Here is a 20,420-nt window from a genome sequence, read left to right on the forward strand (position 1 = left end):
AAGATGTCTGGGAAGGCATCCTTTTATAATGGATCAGATCACGTTGAGGAGTAATGTGGTTTTTGACCCAGGATTGGGTAATACCACATTTGCCCTCTGGGACGCAAAGGGGTCATTGAGCATCTTCTGAATGAGGAAGGGAAAATTTTAGAATCTGAGAAGCTTCAGCAGAAGATAGGGGCTAGTTGAGCTAATCGACTTGAGTATTGCCAGGTCAAACATTACATTGCAACACTGGAAAGTGACCCTCTTAGAAAATGGGTGGGACAGAAGGTCAGGGATTTCTTCAATGGTATTTCTGAAAGGTGGATTTCTATTTTTGAAGCTCAAAGTCCCCTAAATAAAGTGGAACTATAGAAGGATCTAACATATCCATAGGCGTTGGGCAACAGAACTGGGGGGAGACCTTATAGATTGACCTTATAGACATATGGGACACTTTTAACCCAATGAGAGGAGAGCCTTGATAAAATCCTAAGAGACCTTCGACCAACTACCTGTTCCCTCGATCCCTGCCCATCAAAGGAGTGGAAGAGTGGCCTAGTGGTTACAGCACCGGTCTTGAAATCCAGAGGTGGCCGATTCAAATCCTGCTGCTGCTCCTTGTGATCTTGGGCAAGTCACTTAACCCTCCATTGCCTCAGGTACAAACTTAGATTGTGAGCCCTCCTGGGACAGAGAAATATCCAGTGTACCTGAATATAACTCACCTTGAGCTACTACTAAAAAAGGTGTGAGCAAAAATCCAAATCCCAAAAAACAGGGCAGCAGGCAAGTATGGGCCTCATAGAAGGCGCCACAAAAACTATGAACACCTCTTTCTAATGGGCAGCTACCACCAGCATTAAAAAGGGAAGTGGTCTGCCCTCTGCTGAAGAAAAACAACCTTGATCAGGACAAACTTGAAAAGTTACAGGCCAGTATCCAACATCCCATTTCTAGAGAAACTCATAGAACAGTCTGTGTTCAACTTAATGACTGGTTAGAAAAGAAAAACTGGCTAGATCCATGTCAAATCTGGATTCAGACCCGGTTATGGTACAGAAAAGGTCCTCATATCCCTACAGAAACCAAGACAAGGGATTCACCTCGATGTTAGTACTGCTTAACTTCTCAGCAGCTTTTGACACTGTGGATCATGATATCATGCTAGCACGACTGACAAACAGGTATCAATGGAACAGTACTTGTCTGGTTCAGATCCTACCTATCATACAGGCAACAATCCATAATGTTTGGCAGCAACTCATCACCACCATGGACAATGACCTGCGGGGTACCACAAGGATCGATACTGTCACCTATTCTGTTCAATATCTACCTCAAACCACTAGCTGAGCTGATTCGGTCAATGGACACTCAGTTCTACATCTATGCGGATGATGTGCTGCTACTCATACCCATTGAATCTGACTTACCTACAGCCCTGAATAAACTGATTACCTGTCTAACATCAATTCAAGAATGGGCTAAACAGAACAAACTTTGCCTGAACCCAAGTAAAACCGAGCTTCTCTGGGTCCCTAACACAAGTGGATGCATACCTGACATCAAAATCCCTTTTGGAAGTACGAACTCCCTCTCAAATCACAAGTCAGGAATCTTGGAATATAGTTAGATTCAACACTTACTCTGATTCCCCAAATCCAAGCAACTTTCAAGAGCTGCTTCTACTATTTGCCACAGCTACGCTGCCTCTCTCCTTACATCGATAAATCTTATCCCAGTTGTACATGCCATGATAACATCAAGACTGGATTACTGCAACGCACTATACAATGGTCTGACTACAAAGGGCCTACACCATCTCCAGTAGATTCAGAATGCAGCAGCAAGACTCATAGAAGGTTGCAAGCGATGTGACCATATCACACCATTTTTGCAAAAACTTCATTGGCTACCAGTACAATACAGGGCTAAATTTAAAACTCTATGTCTGATCTTCAAGGCCCTGAGTATCTGAAAAATAGGATGATCCTCCACACACCGCCAAGGACACTAAGGTCCTCCCAAGGACTTTCACTAACCACACCCTCTCCAAAAGACATTTCATGATGTGATACCCATAAGCGAGCCTTCTCCGGAGTAGCCCCCACACTCTGGAATGCACTGCCTGAAAGGCTCCGCTTAACACAAGACTATCTCTACTTTCTGGATCCAGGTGAAAGCTTGGCTCTTCAACCAGGCCTTTAATGGAAGAAGTAACTAACTCGTTAGACTCACTCACACACACAAGGAGTGACTCGGGCTGCATGTACTGCAGCAGGGTAAAATTACGTATCATACCTGATCATTTTCTTTCCATTAATCATAGCAGATCAATCCATAGACTGGTGGGTTGTGTCCATCTACCAGCAGGTGGAGATAGAGAGCAATCTTTGCCTCTCTATATGTGGTCATGTGCTACCAGGAAATCCTCAGTATAGTCGATATCAAAGCTCCATCCGCAGGATTCCAAGATGGCGCTCTGATCGGACGCAACTGAGTTTGCTTTCGTGGCAGCTCCGTTGTTCAGCCTCTTCGCTACCTCTGTAGCCTCGTCCCTTTCGATGGGGAAACGGAGGGGGAAAGTTAAGGAGCAGTCCTCGGTTCCTGAAGCATCTTTGGCGTGGCGGCAGACGACCTTGCGATTCCCGAAGCAACAACCGGGACCCCGGGGAACTTCGACCCCTTCTGCAGCTCTCGACGCGTCGGCGTCGATTGAGAGCGCTAACGGGGCTTCCCTGAGCCCTGTGGAGCGCATTGCTCCGCCTCAGCCCAGAAGGGAGTTGCTGACAGCCCAAGCAGAGACGGAGACCGATGGGGTTCAATCTAATCTGCTCGAGGGAAGGTCTGCAGCGACAGAGAATGGACTCCAACCAAGAGAGGCACTAATTCAATCAGCACAACAGGTACTTCCTCAAGACATTGTTACTAGATTGTCTCAAGTTGGGGCTCAAACTCAATCCCTCCCTGGTGCTAGTGGCGTGGTTAGACCAGCAATTGTGACACTAGAGTCACTATGGGACATGGTCTACAACATTCAAACCTCTATGCAAACTACATTAAAAGAAAATACTGACAATATAAAAACTCTTTCTGAAGCTGCACTACTCCAAGCACAGGTGTCTGCACAGCAATCCTCGAAATTGGAAAATGTGAATACCAAGTTGCAAGAAATGGGAACTTTAGAAACTGCATTGGTTAAGGATAACAATTTTCTGCATAAACGAATGGAGTATTTGGAGAATCAGGCTAGGAGACTTAACCTCAGGTTTCTTAACTTCCCTAAATCTCCTTTAATTCCTCCTGTTGAAATGGTTAAAAAATATATGGTGGACATTCTTGGAATGGATAAGGACTCGTTACCCCCCATAACACGGGCCTATTACATCTGGAACCCAAAGGGGGCCGATGGAAACCCCCCAGTAGTGGGAGATGGAATGAATCTGACTTCATTCCTCGAGAGTTCACTGGAAATTATCACCCAGAGATCTACTATGCTGGTCACTTTTGTCCTGGAGCCTGATCGCAATGCTATATTAAGACTTTCCTTAAGACATTTAGAAAATCTGTTTATGGGATCAAAGATCCGTATTTTTCCAGATCTCTCAAGGCCTACAGAAACTAGACGCAGGGCCTTTTTGGAACAGCGTCCTAGAGCGTTGGCATTGGGAATAAATTTTGTATTACGATTTCCTTGTATATGTAATTTACTGCTTGAGGGTAAACAGTTTCAATTTGTGGACCCAAAACAGTTAAAAGAATTTCTTGATGCTAGAGTAGATATGAATGTTGTATGCCTTCCATAAATAGCAGGCTAGGGTCGTTAACCCGAGGTAGCAACTGGTAGATTATTTTCTTAAATACTTTATGCTACTTATGTTTTTGAATTCTTGGAACCTAATTTTTCTTAATTTGTGGACGAATAGGCCTTAAAGAATTTTCTTTATATGGATTTCCTGATTGTAATGCCGATTGCATATTCACAGTTTGTAGTGAAATATTGAAATATATTAATAAATAAATAAATTAAAAAAAAAAAAAAAAAGCTCCATCCGCAGGAATCACCAAACATAGAGAATTACACCCACAAAGGGACACTCCGCCACCCAAACTCCGCCGAAGCGCGGGGGGGGGGGGGGGCACCCACACCCGCCGACGCGGGGGGAACTGGCATGTCCTGCTACTGCAACCGCGGGAGGAGCTGGCTTAACCCATCACCGCCAAAGCGAGAGGGAAACAAAGCTACCCTACTACCGCACGAAGCGGGAGGGGGCACTGGCATAATTTAGTTATGAATCCAACCACCATCGAAACGGGGGGAAAGAAGCAGCAGCTCACTGTAACACAAAGTCGTCCCAACTCCAGGGAAATCCAAGTGGAAGAACTTGAACTCGAACTCCTCCTGAACAGGAACTGAAGTCTAAACTTGAACCTGAAATAATATAACTGAACTAGAACAAACAGTACAGATATCTGGGAGGGACTATGGATTGATCTGCTATGATTAATGGAAAGAAAATTATCAGGTATGATACATAATTTTACCTTTCATATCATCAAGCAGATCAATCCATAGACTGGTGGGATGTACCCAAGCAGTACTCACCCAGGGCGGGACATGGAAATCCCAGAATGCAACACTGAAGCTCCAAACTGGGCCTCGGCCCGTGCTGCCACGTCCAAGCGATAATGCCGTGAGAAGGTATGAGCCGACACCCAAGTCACCGATCTGCAAATCTCCTCCAAAGAAACGGACCTGGACTCTGCCATCGAAGCCGCCTGTGCTCTAGTATAGAGTGAGCCTTCAGCTGGATAGGCGGCACCTTCCCTGCAGCCACATAAGCCGCTGCAATCGTTTCCTTGACCCAACGTGCCACGGTAGATTTAGATGCCTGCAGACCCCTACGGGGGCCGCGAACAGCACAAACAGGTGATCCAACTTCCGGAAATCGTTGGTCACTTCCAAGTATCTGATGATAACTCGTCTAACATCCAGGCATCTGAGAGCACGATATTCCTCTGGATAATCCTCCCTACGAAAGAAGGGTAGACAAAGCTGCTGATTCACATGGAAGCGAAAAACAATCTTGGGCAGGAAGGAAGGCACTGGGCGAATAGACACTCCTGCCTCCGTGAACCGCAGGAACGGTTCTCTACACGAGAGCGCCTGGAGCTTGGAAACCCTCCTGGCTGAAGCGATTGCCACCAAAAAGACCGCTTTCAACGTCAGGTCCTTCAGAGACAGCCGCGATAATGGCTCAAAGGGCGGCTTCTGCAAGGCCCGCAGCACCAGATTGAGATTCCACATAGGCACTATCGAGTGCAGAGGAGGGCGAAGGTGATTAACCCCTTTGAGAAAACGCACCACATCTGGCTGAGAAGCCAGGGAAGCACCCTTCAGGCGACTCCTGAAGCAAGCTAGAGCCGCTACCTGGACCTTAAGAGAACTGAGCGACAGGCCTTTCCTGCAGAGGGGTCATCTCCCCCATCAGGGCGAGGATCAGCCTCCTCCAAAGAATCCCCAAGGGACCTTTGGGAGAACTCAGAAATGCTGCCCTCATCTACATCAGAGGAGACCCCCAAGACCTGAAGATCCACCCGAGGGTGCTTGATCAGGGAAGCCTCTTCCCCCATATCTGACAGGGGAGCAGGAGCAGCGTTTTGCAGTTGAAAGGCCTGATGCAGCAACAAAATAAACTCGGGAAAGAAACCCCCCTGTTTGTGCACATCTGCAACCTGGGCCACAGCCCTAGAGGAACTCTCAACCTCCACTCCATAGAGCGGGGGAGAGGCGCGCTGTGCATCCAAAATGGCGACCAGCGCGTCACTCCGTGAAGGAGCTGCGCGGGAAGCATGGCGCTTAAACTTCGCCATCTTCTTACCGCCGCCCAACTCAAAGCTGGCCATACCAGAGGCCGTCCAAGCTGCATGGGCGGCCGACATCGGAAGGGCGGACATCGAGGGATGGGCGCCTAAGGCGGGAAAGACCGCCGATGCCCCCGCGGAGGAAAAACCGGCTAAATCAGCAAAGTCTGGAAGGGCGCCCAAAAAGGGCTTCTCTGCCTCCGATCCCAGCGCCTCCCCACTAGCCGCGCGATCGCGGTCTGGGGAGCGCTTTTTCACGCCCTTACCATCCGACGCCATGATCCACAAGGGAAACGTTCGGGGAACCCCCTGCCCACTAGGAAAAGGTAAAATTACCTGCTTCTTGCTCCGAGCTGCAACGAATTGGTGTCCCAGTGAGCAGCTGCAAGTAAAATCCTTTCTACGTCAAGATTGTTATGGGGGGGGGGGGGGGTTTAACGGAGCCAGCGGGAGGGGGAGAAAAGGAGGGACATGGCACCACCAGGTTTGCACTTGCTCACAAAGAGCCCTCAACCCCAGGTACTCAACAAAGCCGAAGTAAATAGGCGTGGAGACCAAGCCAGAGCTGCTGCGTGTGACCACACACCTGCTAGATAGAGAGAATACTGAGGATTTCCTGGTAGCACATGACCACATATAAAGAGGCAAAAGATTGCTCTCTATGTCCACCCGCTGGTAGATGGACACAACCCACCAGTCTATGGATTGATCTGCTTGATGATATGGAATACATGTTTATCCACTCCTACCTTAGCTGAGATAACATTTAACCATTTCTCTGATCTCATGTGCAACTTTCTTTAAATCAATCACCTTACTTTCTAACTCTTCCTACTTTCTTATCTATCTATATGTGACATCTTTGCTTTACCCTTCACTAGCTATTATAATGTTCTATTACGTATTGTGTTGACATTGCAAGTAGTTTACCATACCATACTTTATATTGTTGTTTGAATATTTTTACTGCTGTAATTGTCTATTGCTCATTATTTGATCTATTCTTACTGTACACCGCCTTGAGTGAATTCTCAATTGTTCAAAGGTTTGGAGCGCCACTAAAATTTATAATTAAAATCAAAATCCTATACGCAAAACCCACAGCTAGAATTATTGTTTATAATCACCTATCAGATTATATATTTCTACGAAGAGGTACATAACAAGGGTGCCCTCTATCTCCCTATTTGTTTAATTTAGCTTAGGAACCACTTTTACTAGCTATTAATTCTCAAGTTAATATTACAGGAATAACTTATCAAAATATACATTTTAAAACTTCCGCATATGCAGATGACATACTGATCTACATTTCTAATCCCACGACTTCCATACCTTCACTCTTTTCCCTTATACAATCTTTCTCGACATTTTCTGGCTACAAAATCAATCTAAAACAGAAGTCCTGCCACTAAATATACATGCAGTACCCAATTTAATTCAACCTTACAACTTAGTATGGTCCTCTAAAAAGCTCAGGTATCTTGGTATAGACCTACACTATACAATACAAGACACTATCAAATACAATGGTGACAATATAATTAAATTTCTTAAGAATCTCCTTCTAAAATGGCATTCCTTACACATCTCTTGGCGAGGAAGACTTGAAACCATTAAAATGATAGTTTCTCCCAAAATAGACTTTATACTAAGTATGATCCCAGTCCTCTTTCAAGCCTCATTCTATAAATAAATAGAAAAATTATTGATCTCATTTCTTTGGAAATCCAAAACAGCCAGAATCTCTCTAATTAAACTTAAAGCTCCAAAAGAAAAAGTTGGAGTCTTATTTCCTGATTTCCTATTATATCATAAAGCATTTATAGCACAACAAGGCTTTTACTGGTTCACTGTTGACAAAGAGTACACACCTATATGGTTTCAACTTGAACAGCTCATATTATCGCCACCACCATTGCAGAATTTGAAACTGAAGGAAGCTTTGCTGCAACGGAAGAGAGGACTTCGGCCGGCGGGGGTTGGGGTCCCACGCCAGCTTTGCAACGGAAGAAGAGAGGATCTTGGCTGGCGGGGGTTGGGGTCCCCCGCCAGCTTTGCAACGGAAGGACCTCGGCTGGCGGGGGTTGGGGTCCCCCGCCAGCAAAGGTAGGCGACGGCAGCGGGGGAGGGTTGGCAGCGGGAGGAGGGGTGGAGAGGGTCGGCGGCGGGGGGGGGGGGGGGTCACAGTTGGCGGCGGGGGGTCCGGCAATGGCGGGGGGGGGGCTAAAATGTGCCCCCTCACTCTGGCTCTGCCCCCCCCCCGCCGTAGTCCAGATACACCTCTGCTGCCGCCTACCACTAGAGAAGAGAGGTGCTTATTTAAAGGTAGACTGGGGAGGCGCTGCTGGATAATAGGGACTTGGGAGGGGAGGCACTACTGAATCACGGGAAGGAGGCAGTGAAGAGAGAGGGGATGCTCAACCAGGTTGATTGTTGAAGATGGAGAAGGAGGCAGAGCAATTGCTCAATGGCTACAGCAGTAAGAAATGTTTGGGGATGCCACATGTGGCACCTGTGGCTACCCCAGTGCTGACATCTATGGAGGTGAGAGTGGGGTTGTCAGAAAACAGGGGTATTATAAACAAAGTTTGCAAATCAACGGTGTCTGTAATGCTCAATATTCATTATGTCTGCTTTGAAGATGTTTTGGTTTTACATGCTGTTTTGCGAACTTGGAGTTTGTAAATAAATATACCTCTCAAAAAATACAAACAAACAAAACAATAAAAAACAAACCAAAACAAAAACGTTTGTGGCAAACCATTCTAGCCTCCTCCCCCATCACAATCTGCACATTCCCCCCAAAAACATTACTCACCCATCCCAGATATCCCTAAGCACCCATCACAGAAGAAGCAGCAAATCTTTCCCAAATAATTCACCCATTCTTAGACAAGAGTTACCTACTGTTGCTTCTATAAGATCTTGGAATCAGAGCCAAAAGATTTTCTTCTCCCAAAAGGATCCATCTTGAATTGACATACCGTTCTGCTTTTAGGTATCTGACGCCTTCACTTTGGAACTCTGAGTTCTGGCTATACTTATTCCTTTTTCTAAAAAGTCCTTCAGACCTGGTTGTACACTTAAGTTTTTGACCTACAACCTACTGCTACTCTGTCTCATTGTATTTTTTTCCAATGCCCGAATGTGTGTGCCCAAGTCATATTGTACTCTGTCAATATGTTTCTGGATAATTAACTATTCTCTACCTGTAAGCTCTTCTGCATTCTCTTTAATTTGGTCTTACACAAGTCAGAGTCTGCTGTCTCTTCCTTGGAAATTTGGAAAACAATATAACCTTGTGTGTCTCCTTTTCTCTATTCCTCCCCATAAAACATAAAGCCCTGTATTTTTCTCACCTGCAGACCTTCGCCTCTCTTCTCCATCCATTATATGCATCCCTCCAGGTTTCTCAACCCCCACACATCCCTTTGCATCTCTTATCCTTTTAACTGTATAAGTAGCCTAATGATTACTACAGTGGCCTGAGAGCCAGGGGAACTGGGTTCAATTCCCACTGCAACTTCTTTTGACTATGGGCAAGTCATTTAAACTTCCATTGCTCCAAGTACAAAGTAAGAATCTGTATATAATATGTAAACCGCTTTTATTGTACCCACAGAGAGGCGGTATATCAAATCCCATCCTCTTTCCCTTTCCCAAAGCTTCTCTCCCCTATCTACCAATGGATAATTGCTCTCACCAGCTGTTGCTGCTCTTACTCAAGCCCATGTCTTATTTTTACCAGAGCCAGCTCTTTGTACTGGCTATTTTGGTTGTCTTTAAATCCCCACAACAAAGGATGTTGGCAGGAAAAGGTTGATGTACTACATCACAAAGAGGCATATTTTCAAAGCACTTAGCCTTCCAAAGTTCCATAGGTTTCTATGGAACTTTGGAAGGCTAACTGCTTTGAAAATATGCCTCTTAAAATGAGCTTTGGCACATTTTTGAAATATAATACCAGAAAAAAGCATATATTTGTTAATGGTTAATATCTAACAGTACTTTTAAGAAACACTTTTAACTACAGAAAGAGAAAAAGGAGAGGAGTACCTTTTAAGGAATACTTGTGCCCAGAGGAGGAATGGACTTGCACAAATTTGGAACGATTTTCCAAGAGCAACTTGTTATCCATTTTCACAGCTTGCTGAAACATGTAATCATAGAACTGTTCTCTGACAAATCCTGGACTGGCTATTAGCACACACTTGACCACTAAAGGGGAAAGTATATTAAACCAATTAGAAATGGGATAAAGAGGGAGAGAAAATCACAGAGAGACAAGTAAGTGGTGCAGCATCTTACCATCAAAGTTTATGTGCCTCAGGATCCCCTGCATGACCTGCTCATAAAACCTATCCAGAGCCTGTCAGGAAGAAAGAACAAACGTCACTAACTGACAGCATTACTGTACCAATGGTCTTCTGTGCATAATCACTTTGAGGGTAATTCTATAACAGGGTGCCTAGGCAGGGAAAGCACATATGTTGCACCTATTGTATAAAAGGAAACAGTATGCACCTATGTGCCGTTATAAAATAGGGATGGACACCAAGGAAATTTTTGTTTCTTGCCATTCCTAATGTTGTTTAGGGGAATGTTTGATTTGTTTGGGAGTGTCCCCTCCTTTGTTGTCACAGGAGATGACACAAAACAAAAATTTCCAGGGCCTTCTTCTCAAGCTTCTCCCTCCAGCCAGGCTGCAAAGAGCAGACAACCCTCCTCAACTTTCCTGTGGTCCCCTCCCTCCATTGCCCCACCCCTAAACCTAACTGAATACCACCTATGGCTGCAGTCACATCCAAAAAGGCAGTCGTGACCTTTCACCTAACTAGGGACCATCAGGGATTCAGGTAGTCTGGGGGGTGAGCCTACGGGGAGTGTGTTTGTATGTGTGTGTGAGGGGTGGGGAAGGGGAGCTGTTGCTGCCAAATCTGTCATTGGCAAATGAAATGCTGCCTGCTTTCATTTGCCAATGACATGAAATAGTAACACAGTAATTGACAGCAGATAAAGACTTTAACTGTCCATCCGGTCTGCCCAACAGTCACACTCATTATCAATTCATGATTAAATCAACAATGAAAGTGATATTATATACTTGATCATAGTCTTTCTTTGGTGTTTCTGGGACATAGACTGTAGAAGTCCACCCTGTTCTTATATTCCAACTACTGGAGTTGCCATCCAAGCCCACTCCCAGAATATAAAAGTCTGCCCAGCACTGTCCTCGATTCCAGCTTCTGAATTTGCAGTTGAAGTCCTTTGCAGCCCATCCTAAACTAGATTGACATATACAGAACACAGACCTACAAAGTCTGCTTGGCACTGGTCTTAGTTCTTCACAGCTGGAGTAGCCATCCAAGCGTCACTCTTGTCCACACACATGCAGCCATTTAAGGGTTTTGTTTTGTTTTTTAATACCATCCATTTTCTAAATAGAGATCCTCTGTGTTTTTTATTTATTTTTGTTACATTTGTACCCCGCACTTTCCCACTCATGGCAGGCTCAATGCGGCAGGCAATGCTCAATGCGGCAGGCAATGGAGGGTTAAGTGACTTGCCCAGAGTCACAAGGATCTGCCTGTGCCGGGAATCGAACTCAGTTCCTCAGTTCCCCAGGACCAAAGTTCACCACCCTAACCACTAGGCCACTCCTCCACATCCCACGCCTTTGAATTCTGTCGTGTTTTTGTCTCTACCACCTCCCTTGGGAGGGCATTACAGGCATCAACCACCCTCTCCATGAAAAAGAATTTCCTGACATTACTCCTAAGTTTACCACCCTGCAACTTCAGTTCCTGTCCTCTAGTTTTACTGTTTCCCATTCTCTGGAATAGATTTGTTTTATATTAATACCTTTCAAGTATTTAAACAAGGAAACGTAAGACTGCATGATATTCAGACCAATTAAGAGAACTGAAAAGAAGTTATAGAAAGATAGAAAGGGCCTGGATTAAGTCGAAAGATCCTCAGGCAAGAAAAAGCATGGCGGCTTTCTATTAAAACTTACCTATTAGTGATTGTGAAAGCTAAGAGACTATATTATAGACAGTAGGTGAAAATAATTTTAATCCAAAAATGCTTTTTGGGATATTTAATAGCCTTACTAATACTGCAATAATAAATGTGATTCCTGAAACACAGCATCCATCAGCAAAGGAATTGGCAAAATACTTTGTAGATAAATTGGAAAAAATTAGAACTTCCTTATCAGATATAGTTACTGCATGTAATATCGAGTGAAGAAATGAAGAGATCCCTCTTAGGGATATTCCACTTAATCAAATATAGACATCATTTCAAATCATTCAGGAGAGTGAGGTAACATGGAGGGGCATAATCGAACGGGGACGACCATCTCTACGGGTGTCCATCTCTAAGGACGTTCCGGCGAAGGGGCAGGGAAGACAGTATTATCGAAACAAGATGGACGTCCATCTTTCGTTTCGATAATACGGTCGGGGACGTCCAAATCTCAACATTTAGGTTGACCTTAGAGATGGTCGTCCCCGGTTTTTGGCCATAATGGAAACCGAGGACACCCATCTCAAAAACGACCAAATCCAAGCCCTTTGGTCGTGGGAGGAGCCAGCATTCGTAGTGCACTGGTCTTCCTCACATGCCAGGATACCAACCGGGCACCCTAGGGGGCACTGCAGTGGACTTCACAAATTGCTCCCAGGTGCATAGCTCCCTTACCTTGGGTACTGAGCCCCCCAAACCCCCCTAAAACCCACTCCCCACAACTATACACCACTACCATAGCCCTTAGGGATGAAGGGGGGCACCTACATGTGGGTACAGTGGGTTTCCAATGGGTTTTGGAGGGCTCACATTTACCACCACAAGTGTAACAGATGGGAGGGGGGATGGGCCTGGGTCCGCCTGCCTTAAGTGTACTGCACCCCCTAAAAACTGCTCCAGGGACCTGCATACTGCTGTCATGGAGCTGGGTATGACATTTGAGGCTGGCATAGAGGCTGGAAAAAATGTTTTTTAATTTTATTTTTTAGGGTGGGAGGAGGTTGGTGACCACTGGGGGAGTAAGGGGAGGTCATCCCCGATTCCCTCCGGTGGTCATCTGGTCAGTTCACGCACCTTTTCAAGGCTTGGTCGTGAAAAAAAAGGGACCAAGTAAAGTCGACCAAATGCTCGTGAGGGACGCCCTTCTTTTTTCCATTATCGGCCAAGGATGCCCATCTCTTAACCATTCCCCCGTCCCGCCTTCGGTACACTGCCGACACGCCCCCATGACCATTGGTCATCCCCACAACGGAAAGCAGTTGAGGTCGCAAAAAAATCGGCTTTCGATTATGCCAATTTGGGCAACCTCGGGAGAAGGACGCCCATCTCCTGATTTGTGTCGGAAGATGGGCGTCCTTTCCTTTCGAAAATAAGCTATAGGGGCATAATCGAATGCGAACGCCCATCTGCATGGGCGTCTATCTCCGAGAACGGGTATGTGAAGGGGCGGGGCAAACCGTATTTTGGAAAAAAATGGACGTCCATCTTTTTTCCGATACTACGGTTTGTGCCAGCCAAATGCATCGGATTTGTGCGGATTTGAGCTGGGCGCTATCGGTTTTTAGCGATAATGGAAACCGAAGGCGCCCATCTCAAAAACGAACATTGGGTCGTGGGAGGGGCCAGGATTCGTAGTGCACTGGTCCCCCCTCACATGCCAGGACACCAACCGGGCACCCTAGGGGGCACTTATAACAATTAAAAAACTAAAGTTAACTACCTCTGAAGTCCATAGCTCCCTTACCTTGGGTGCTGAGCCCCCCAAATCCCCCCCAAAACCCACTCCCCACAACTCTACACCATTACCATAGCACTTATGGCTGAAGGGGGGGCACCTAGATGTGGGTACAGTGGGTTTGGGGGGCGGTTTGGAGGGCTCCCATTTACCATCTCCCATCTCCCGATTTGGGTCAAAAATCTGGGCGCCCATCACTTTCGAAAATAAGGCGGATAGTAACATAGTAGATGACGGCAGAGAAAGACCTGCACGGTCCATCCAGTCTGACCAACAAGATAAACTCATATGTGCTACTTTTTGTGTATACCTGACCTTGATTTGTATCTGCCATTTTCAGGGCACAGACCGTAGAAGTCTGCCCAGCACTAGCCACGCCTCCCAACCACTAGCCCCGCCCCTACCGGCTCTGCCACCCAATCTCTGCTAAGCTTCTGAGGATCCATTCCTTCTGAACAGGATTCCTTTATGTTTATCCCACGCATTTTTGAATTCAGGTATCAGTCAAATTGAATTCTCTCGCTAAGAAATCTTGTTTGCTCGATTTTAGCCCTTATTTGTTGAAGAATGTCCCTAAGGAAGTTATAAGTTGGTTGACCATTTTTAATACAATGCTTAGGGAAGGTCTGTTTCCCTCCGAATTGGGAGAAAGAATTTTAACACAAGTTCCAAAATTGGAGGGAGCAGATCTAACGGTTCCCTCTAATTTTCATCCTATAGCAAGTATACCATGGATGACCAAGTTTGTTGAATCATTGGTTGCAATTCAAACAATGTCTTTTTTAGAAGTTTTTCAGTGTTTGTATGATGCACAATATGGCTTTAGGCCTATGCATAATACAGAGACTTTATTCGTAGCTTTAGTGTCAAGAGTGAAACTATTATTAAGTCAAAAAAACACCATCAGTTTTACTTCAATTTGATATTTCAGGTACATTTAATGCCATGGACCATACTGTATTATTGTGTACGCTAGGTGAATTTGGAGTTTCTAGGGGAAATCCTTGATTGGTTTCAGAATTTTTTGAAAGACAGAAGATATAGAGTTAAAAAGGGTAATGCTTTTTCTAGAATTGGTCATGTAGGTGTGGAGTCCCACAGGGCTCGCCTTTATCCCCAGTTTTATTTAATATTTTCATGAGTTCATTGGGATTTTATATGAATTCTTCCATATATTACATCTCTTCCTATTCAGATGATATTTTTATACTAGTGCCTATTATTTCAGGTCTTGAAAAGGGTTATAAACTGATACAGGACTATATAAAAAATATGAAATTGGGCATTTGAAAATTATTTAAATCTTAATACAGATAAAATGAAATTACTTTACTTTTGTGGGCTATGCCAAGGACCATTACAATAAACTCAGGAGAGAACCTAAAGTTTGAAACTTCAAGGGTATTAGGAGTAGTACTTGATACACAATTGAATATGAAAAATCAGGTAAATTCTCTATGTAAAAGAATTTTCTTTAATTTACGTCAGTTACGGGCAGTGCGATTTTTCTTTTTTTTTCCAGAACAGTTTTGTGTGATAGTGCAGATAATAATTCTCTCACAGATTGATTACTGCAGTGTTCTGTATGCTGGTATACATCAAAAGCTATTGAATATAGACTACAACTGTTACAGAACACTGCAGCCAGATTGATATTTGGCTGTACGAAACATGAGAATTTCATTGGTTGCTGGTGAAAGCGTGGGTGGAATTTAAAGTGGCCTGTTTATAGGATTTTTTTCAGGTGCTTGCCCACTTTCTCATAGTCAGCTATTAACTTACACTTCTAACAGAACAACAGTTCGTGCTACCTCTTTTTTCCATCGGTTAAAAATGTGCGATATAAAAGTATACATGACAGTTCTTTTGCTTATCAATCTTGTAAGATTTGGAATATTATTCCTGTCTTCATTCGTAGAACTGAAAAATACTTAAAGTTCAGGAAGGCTTTGAAGTCCTATTTGTTTGATAGGTAATAAGATAACTTTCTATTAATCTGTATATTTTTTGTGAACCACTTTGATTCCTTGGTCGATTTAAGCAGTATAGAAGCAACGGAATGGAATCGAGTATCATTATCTCCCCTGTCCCTTCTTTCCTCTAGGCTATACACAGTGGTATGCTGGTAAATGTTTAACAACAGGCTCTCTTCCCCGGTCCACTTCTGCGCCCCCCCCCCCCCCCCCCCCACCACCACCACCAAATTGCAGAGCTGGCTATAGCCGGGGAGAGAGCCTTGGGGGGGGGGGGGGGGGGGGCAATGCATTACTCCAGGAAAAAAAAATTACATTATCCCAGATTCCAATCTAATTCATGTTTAATGTGGGATAAAATGCCATAAATAAGTAAATAAATAAATATAAACTTTTAATGCTGAGCACCTGATTCTCAAAGTGGACAAATTCCAAACACTATAATGAAAATAAAATTATTTTTTTCTACCTTTGTTGTCTTGTGACTTTGTTTTTCTGATTATGCTGGCCCAGTATCCGATTCTGCTGCTATCTGTCCTCTTAACTCCGTTGCCAGGGCTTCCTTTCCATTTATTTCTTTACTTTCTGCCTTTCTTCTTCATTTCTTGCCCTGCATCCGTAAGTAAAAGCTGGGTCCTACTACTACTACTTAACATTTCTAGAGCGCTACTAGGGTTACGCAGCGCTGTACAATTTAACAAAGAGAGACAGTCCCTGCTCAAAGAGCTTACAATCTAATAGACAAGTGAACGGTCGGTCCGATAGGGGCAGTCAAATTGGGGCAGTCTGGATTCACCGAACGGTAAGGGTTAGGTGCCGAACGCAGTATTGAAGAGGTGGGCTTTAAGCAAAGACTTGAAGACGGGCAGGGAGGGGGTCCTCCGCAGACTTGACTGTCCAGTGAATCCAGCTTCTGCCTATTTTCTTCATCCATGTGCAGTTTTTCTTCTCTCTTCCTTTTCCCTCATTTCATCTCCTTCCTCACTCTTCCCTCCCCTCCATTCATGTCCAGCATTTCTTCTCTCCCTTTCCTCTCCTCCATCCACCCATGTCCAGCAACCCTCCTCTCCTCCATCCACCCATGTCCAGCAACCCTCCCCTCCAGCCACCCATACCCAGCAATTCTCTTTGCTCCCCTGCCCCCCCCCCACCAGCCACCCATATCCAGCGATTGCCCCCTCTCCCCTGCCCCTCCTCCAGCCACCCATACCCAGCGACTGTCCTCTCTCCCTTGTCCCCCCCTCCAGCCACCCATACCCAGCAATTGTCCTCAGCTTGGAGAAGAGACGGCTGAGGGGAGACATGATAGAGGTATATAAAATAATGAGTGGAGTTGAACAGGTGGATGTTTGGGTATCTTGCCAGGTGCCCTTGACCTGGATTGGCTGCTGTCGGGGACAGGATGCTGGGCTCGATAGACCTTTGGTCTTTTCCCAGTATGGCATTACTTATGTACTCCCCTGCCCTCCCCTCCAGCCACCCATACCCAGCAATTGTCCTCTCTCCCTACTACTTACTACTACTACTTATCATTTCTATAGCGCTACAAGGCATACGCAGCATACAATTGTCCTCTCTCCCCTGCTCCCCCTCCAGCCACCCATACCCAGCGATTGTCCTCTCTCCGCTGCCCCCCTCCAGCCACCCATAACCAGCGATTGTCCACTCTCCCCTGCCCCCCCCCCCAGCCACCCATACCCAGAGATTGTCTTCTCTCCCCTGCCCCCCTCCAGCCACCCATGCCAGCGATTGTCCTCTCTCCCCTGCCCCCCCTCCAACCACCCATGCCAGCGATTGTCCTCTCTCCCCTGCCCCCCCCAACCACCCATACCCAACGATTGTCTTCTCTCCCCTGCCCCCCTTCAGCCACCCATGCCAGCGACTGTCCTCTCTCCCCTGCCCCCCCCAACCACCCATACCCAACGATTGTCTTCTCTCCCCTGCCCCCCTTCAGCCACCCATGCCAGCGACTGTCCTCTCTCCCCTGCCCCTCTCCAACCACCCACGCCAGTGATTGTCCTCCCTCGCCCCCCTCCAACCACCCATACCCAGCGATTGTCTTCTCTCCCCTGCCCCCCCTCCAGCCACCCATACCCAGCGATTGTCTTCTCTCCCCTGCCCCCCCTACAGCCACCCATACCCAGCGATTGTCCTCTCCCATACCCCCCCTCCAGCCACCCATACCCAGCGATTGTCCTCTCTCCCTTGTCCCCCCCTCCAACCACCCATACACAGCGATTGTCTTCTCTCCCCTGCCCCCCTTCCAGCCACCCATACCCAGAGACTGTCCTCTCTCCCCTGCCCCCCCTCCAGTCACCCATACCTAGCAACTGTCCTCTTTCCCCTGCCCCCCCTCCAGCCACCCATACCCAGTGATTGTCCTCTCTCCCCTGGCCCCCCTCCAACCACCCACGCCAGCGATTGTCCTCTCTCCCCTGGCCCCCCTCCAACCACCCATACCCAGCGATTGTCTTCTCTCCCCTGCCCCCCCCTCCAGCCACCCATACCCAGCGATTGTCCTCTCTCCCCTGCCCCCCCTCCAGCCACCCATACCCAGCGATTGTCCTCTCTCCCTTGTTCCCCCTCCAACCACCCATACACAGCGATTGTCTTCTCTCCCCTGCCCCCCTTCCAGCCACCCATACCCAGCAACTGTCCTCTCTCCCCTGCCGCCCCCTCCAGTCACCCATACCCAGCGACTGTCCTCTCTCCCCTGCCCCCCCTCAGCCACCCATACCCAGTGATTGTCCTCTCTCCCCTGCCCCCCATCCAACCACCCATACCCAGTGATTGTCGGTTGTTGATTCTTCTGGGCAGGCAGGAAATATCCCCAGACTTTCCTGCCCGCTGCCGCCGCTGACTCTCCCGCGGCGCTACTGCATCGCTCTTCAAAATGGCCACTGAGACTTACAAGGGTGGTCTGCAAGACTTCAGCAGAAGTCTCGCGAGGCCGCTGCTGAAAGTCTCGATGGCCATTTTTAAAGAGCGATCCAGCAGTGGGGGAGGATCAGCGCTGGCAGCGGGCAGGCAAGACTGGGGATCTTTCCTGCCTGCCCCGAAGCATCCATTGGACAACCAGTTGCCTTCTTCAGGTATGGGACCCTGTAGTAGGCGGGAGGGAGGGCGGAGAGCCGGCTCGCCCTGAATAACAACTGGCTCGCAAAATAGTAAAAAATTTAACAACCGGCTCTTGCGAGCCAGCTCCAGCACACCACTGGCTATACATATTCAGGTCTTCCATTCTCATCTTTGTCGCCATTCTCTGGACCACTTCTAGTCTTTTTTACATCCTTAGCAAGATACGGCCTCCAAAACTGAACACAGTATTCCAGGTGGGGGCCTCACTAGTGATTTGTACAAGGGCATCAATACCTCCTTTCTTCTGCTGATTATGCCTCTCTTGATGCACCTAGCATCCTTCTGGCTACAGCCACCGCCTTGTCACACTGTGTTGTTGCTTTAAGATTCTCAGATACCATCATTCCAAGATCCTTCTCCCTGTCTGTGCACATCAGCCTCTCACCTCCTAGGACTTATGGCACCCTTGGATTTCTACTCCCCAAATGCATCACTTTGCACTTCTTTGCATTATATTTTAATTGCCTAACATTAGACCGTTCTTCTAACTTTTGCAGATCCCTTTTCATGCTTTAAACTCCCTCCGGGGTATGCACTCTATCACAAATCTTGGTATTATCCACAAAAAGGCAAACCTTGGGCAATGTCACTCACAAATATATTGAACAGAATTGGCCCCAGCACCGAGCCTTGAGGCACTCTGCCACTCACCTTTCCTTCCTCCAAGTGAATTCCATTGACCATCACCTTCTGGCATCTGTCTGTCAACCAGTTCCTAATCCAGTTCACCACTGTGGGTCCTAACTTCAAGCTGTCAATTTTATTTAAGAGCCTCTAATGAGGAACCATGTCAAAGGCTTTGCTGAAATCCAAGTATCCTCGATCCAATTCTCTGGTCGCCCAGTCAAAGAATTCAAGCAAATTCGTTTGGAATGAGTTACCTTTGGTAAAACCACATTGCTTGGATCTTGTAACTCATTGGATTCCAGGAAATTCACTATCCTTTCCTTCAGCAAAGCTTCCATTACTTTTCCAATAACCAAAGTGAGGCTTACCAACCTGTAGTTTCCCACTTCTTCTCTGTCGTTACTTTTGTGAAGAGGGATCACATCTGTTCTTCTCCAATCCCGCGGAACCTCTCCCATCTCCAAGGATTTATTAAACAAATCTTTAAGAGGCCTTGCCAGAACCTCTCTATGCTTCCTCAACATCCTGGAATGGATCCCATCAGGTCCCATGGCTTTGTCCACCTTCAATTTTTTAAGTTGTTCATAAACACGTTCTTCCATGAGTGGTGCAATATTCACTTCATTCACATATGTACCTTTATCAGCCAATTGTAGTCCTTCTCCAGTATTTTCTTCCGTGAACACAGAAGTACTTCAGCATGTTCGCTTTTTCATTGCTCTCCACATAGCCATCCATAGCATCTTTCAATCTCACAATTCCATTTTTAGCCTTCCTCCTTTCACTAATATACCTGAAAAAATCATTGTCTCCCTTCCTTACATTTCTAGCCATTTGTTCTTCCGCCTCTGCTTTTGCCAGACGTATCTTCCTCTTGGCTTCTTTCAGTTTCATCTGGTATTTTTTTTCTGTGCTCCTCTTGTTGGGCAGACTGGATGGACCGTACAGGTCTTTATCTGCCGTCACTTACTATGTTACTATGTATTATTAAAAGATTTAGATCTACTTTACTTTCCACAGGAATGGCTTTGACATTGTTGAGAATTATGTTTCGGTGCTAACAT

At 46.2% G+C, this 20,420-nt stretch overlaps 1 protein-coding gene across 1 annotated transcript in view; it reads right to left on the reverse strand.

Annotated features, from left to right (window-relative positions):
- Window positions 1-20,420, reverse strand: part of PELO (pelota mRNA surveillance and ribosome rescue factor) — a 368,678-nt gene that overhangs the window by 255,660 nt on the left and 92,598 nt on the right. Inside the window, 2 exon segments of the mRNA XM_030210814.1 lie at window positions 9,910-10,071; window positions 10,162-10,222. Coding sequence (XP_030066674.1) covers window positions 9,910-10,071; window positions 10,162-10,222 — 223 coding nt within the window.

This window comes from Microcaecilia unicolor, chromosome 7 (genome assembly GCF_901765095.1).
Source record: "Microcaecilia unicolor chromosome 7, aMicUni1.1, whole genome shotgun sequence".
Classification (NCBI taxonomy): Eukaryota; Metazoa; Chordata; class Amphibia; order Gymnophiona; family Siphonopidae; genus Microcaecilia; species Microcaecilia unicolor.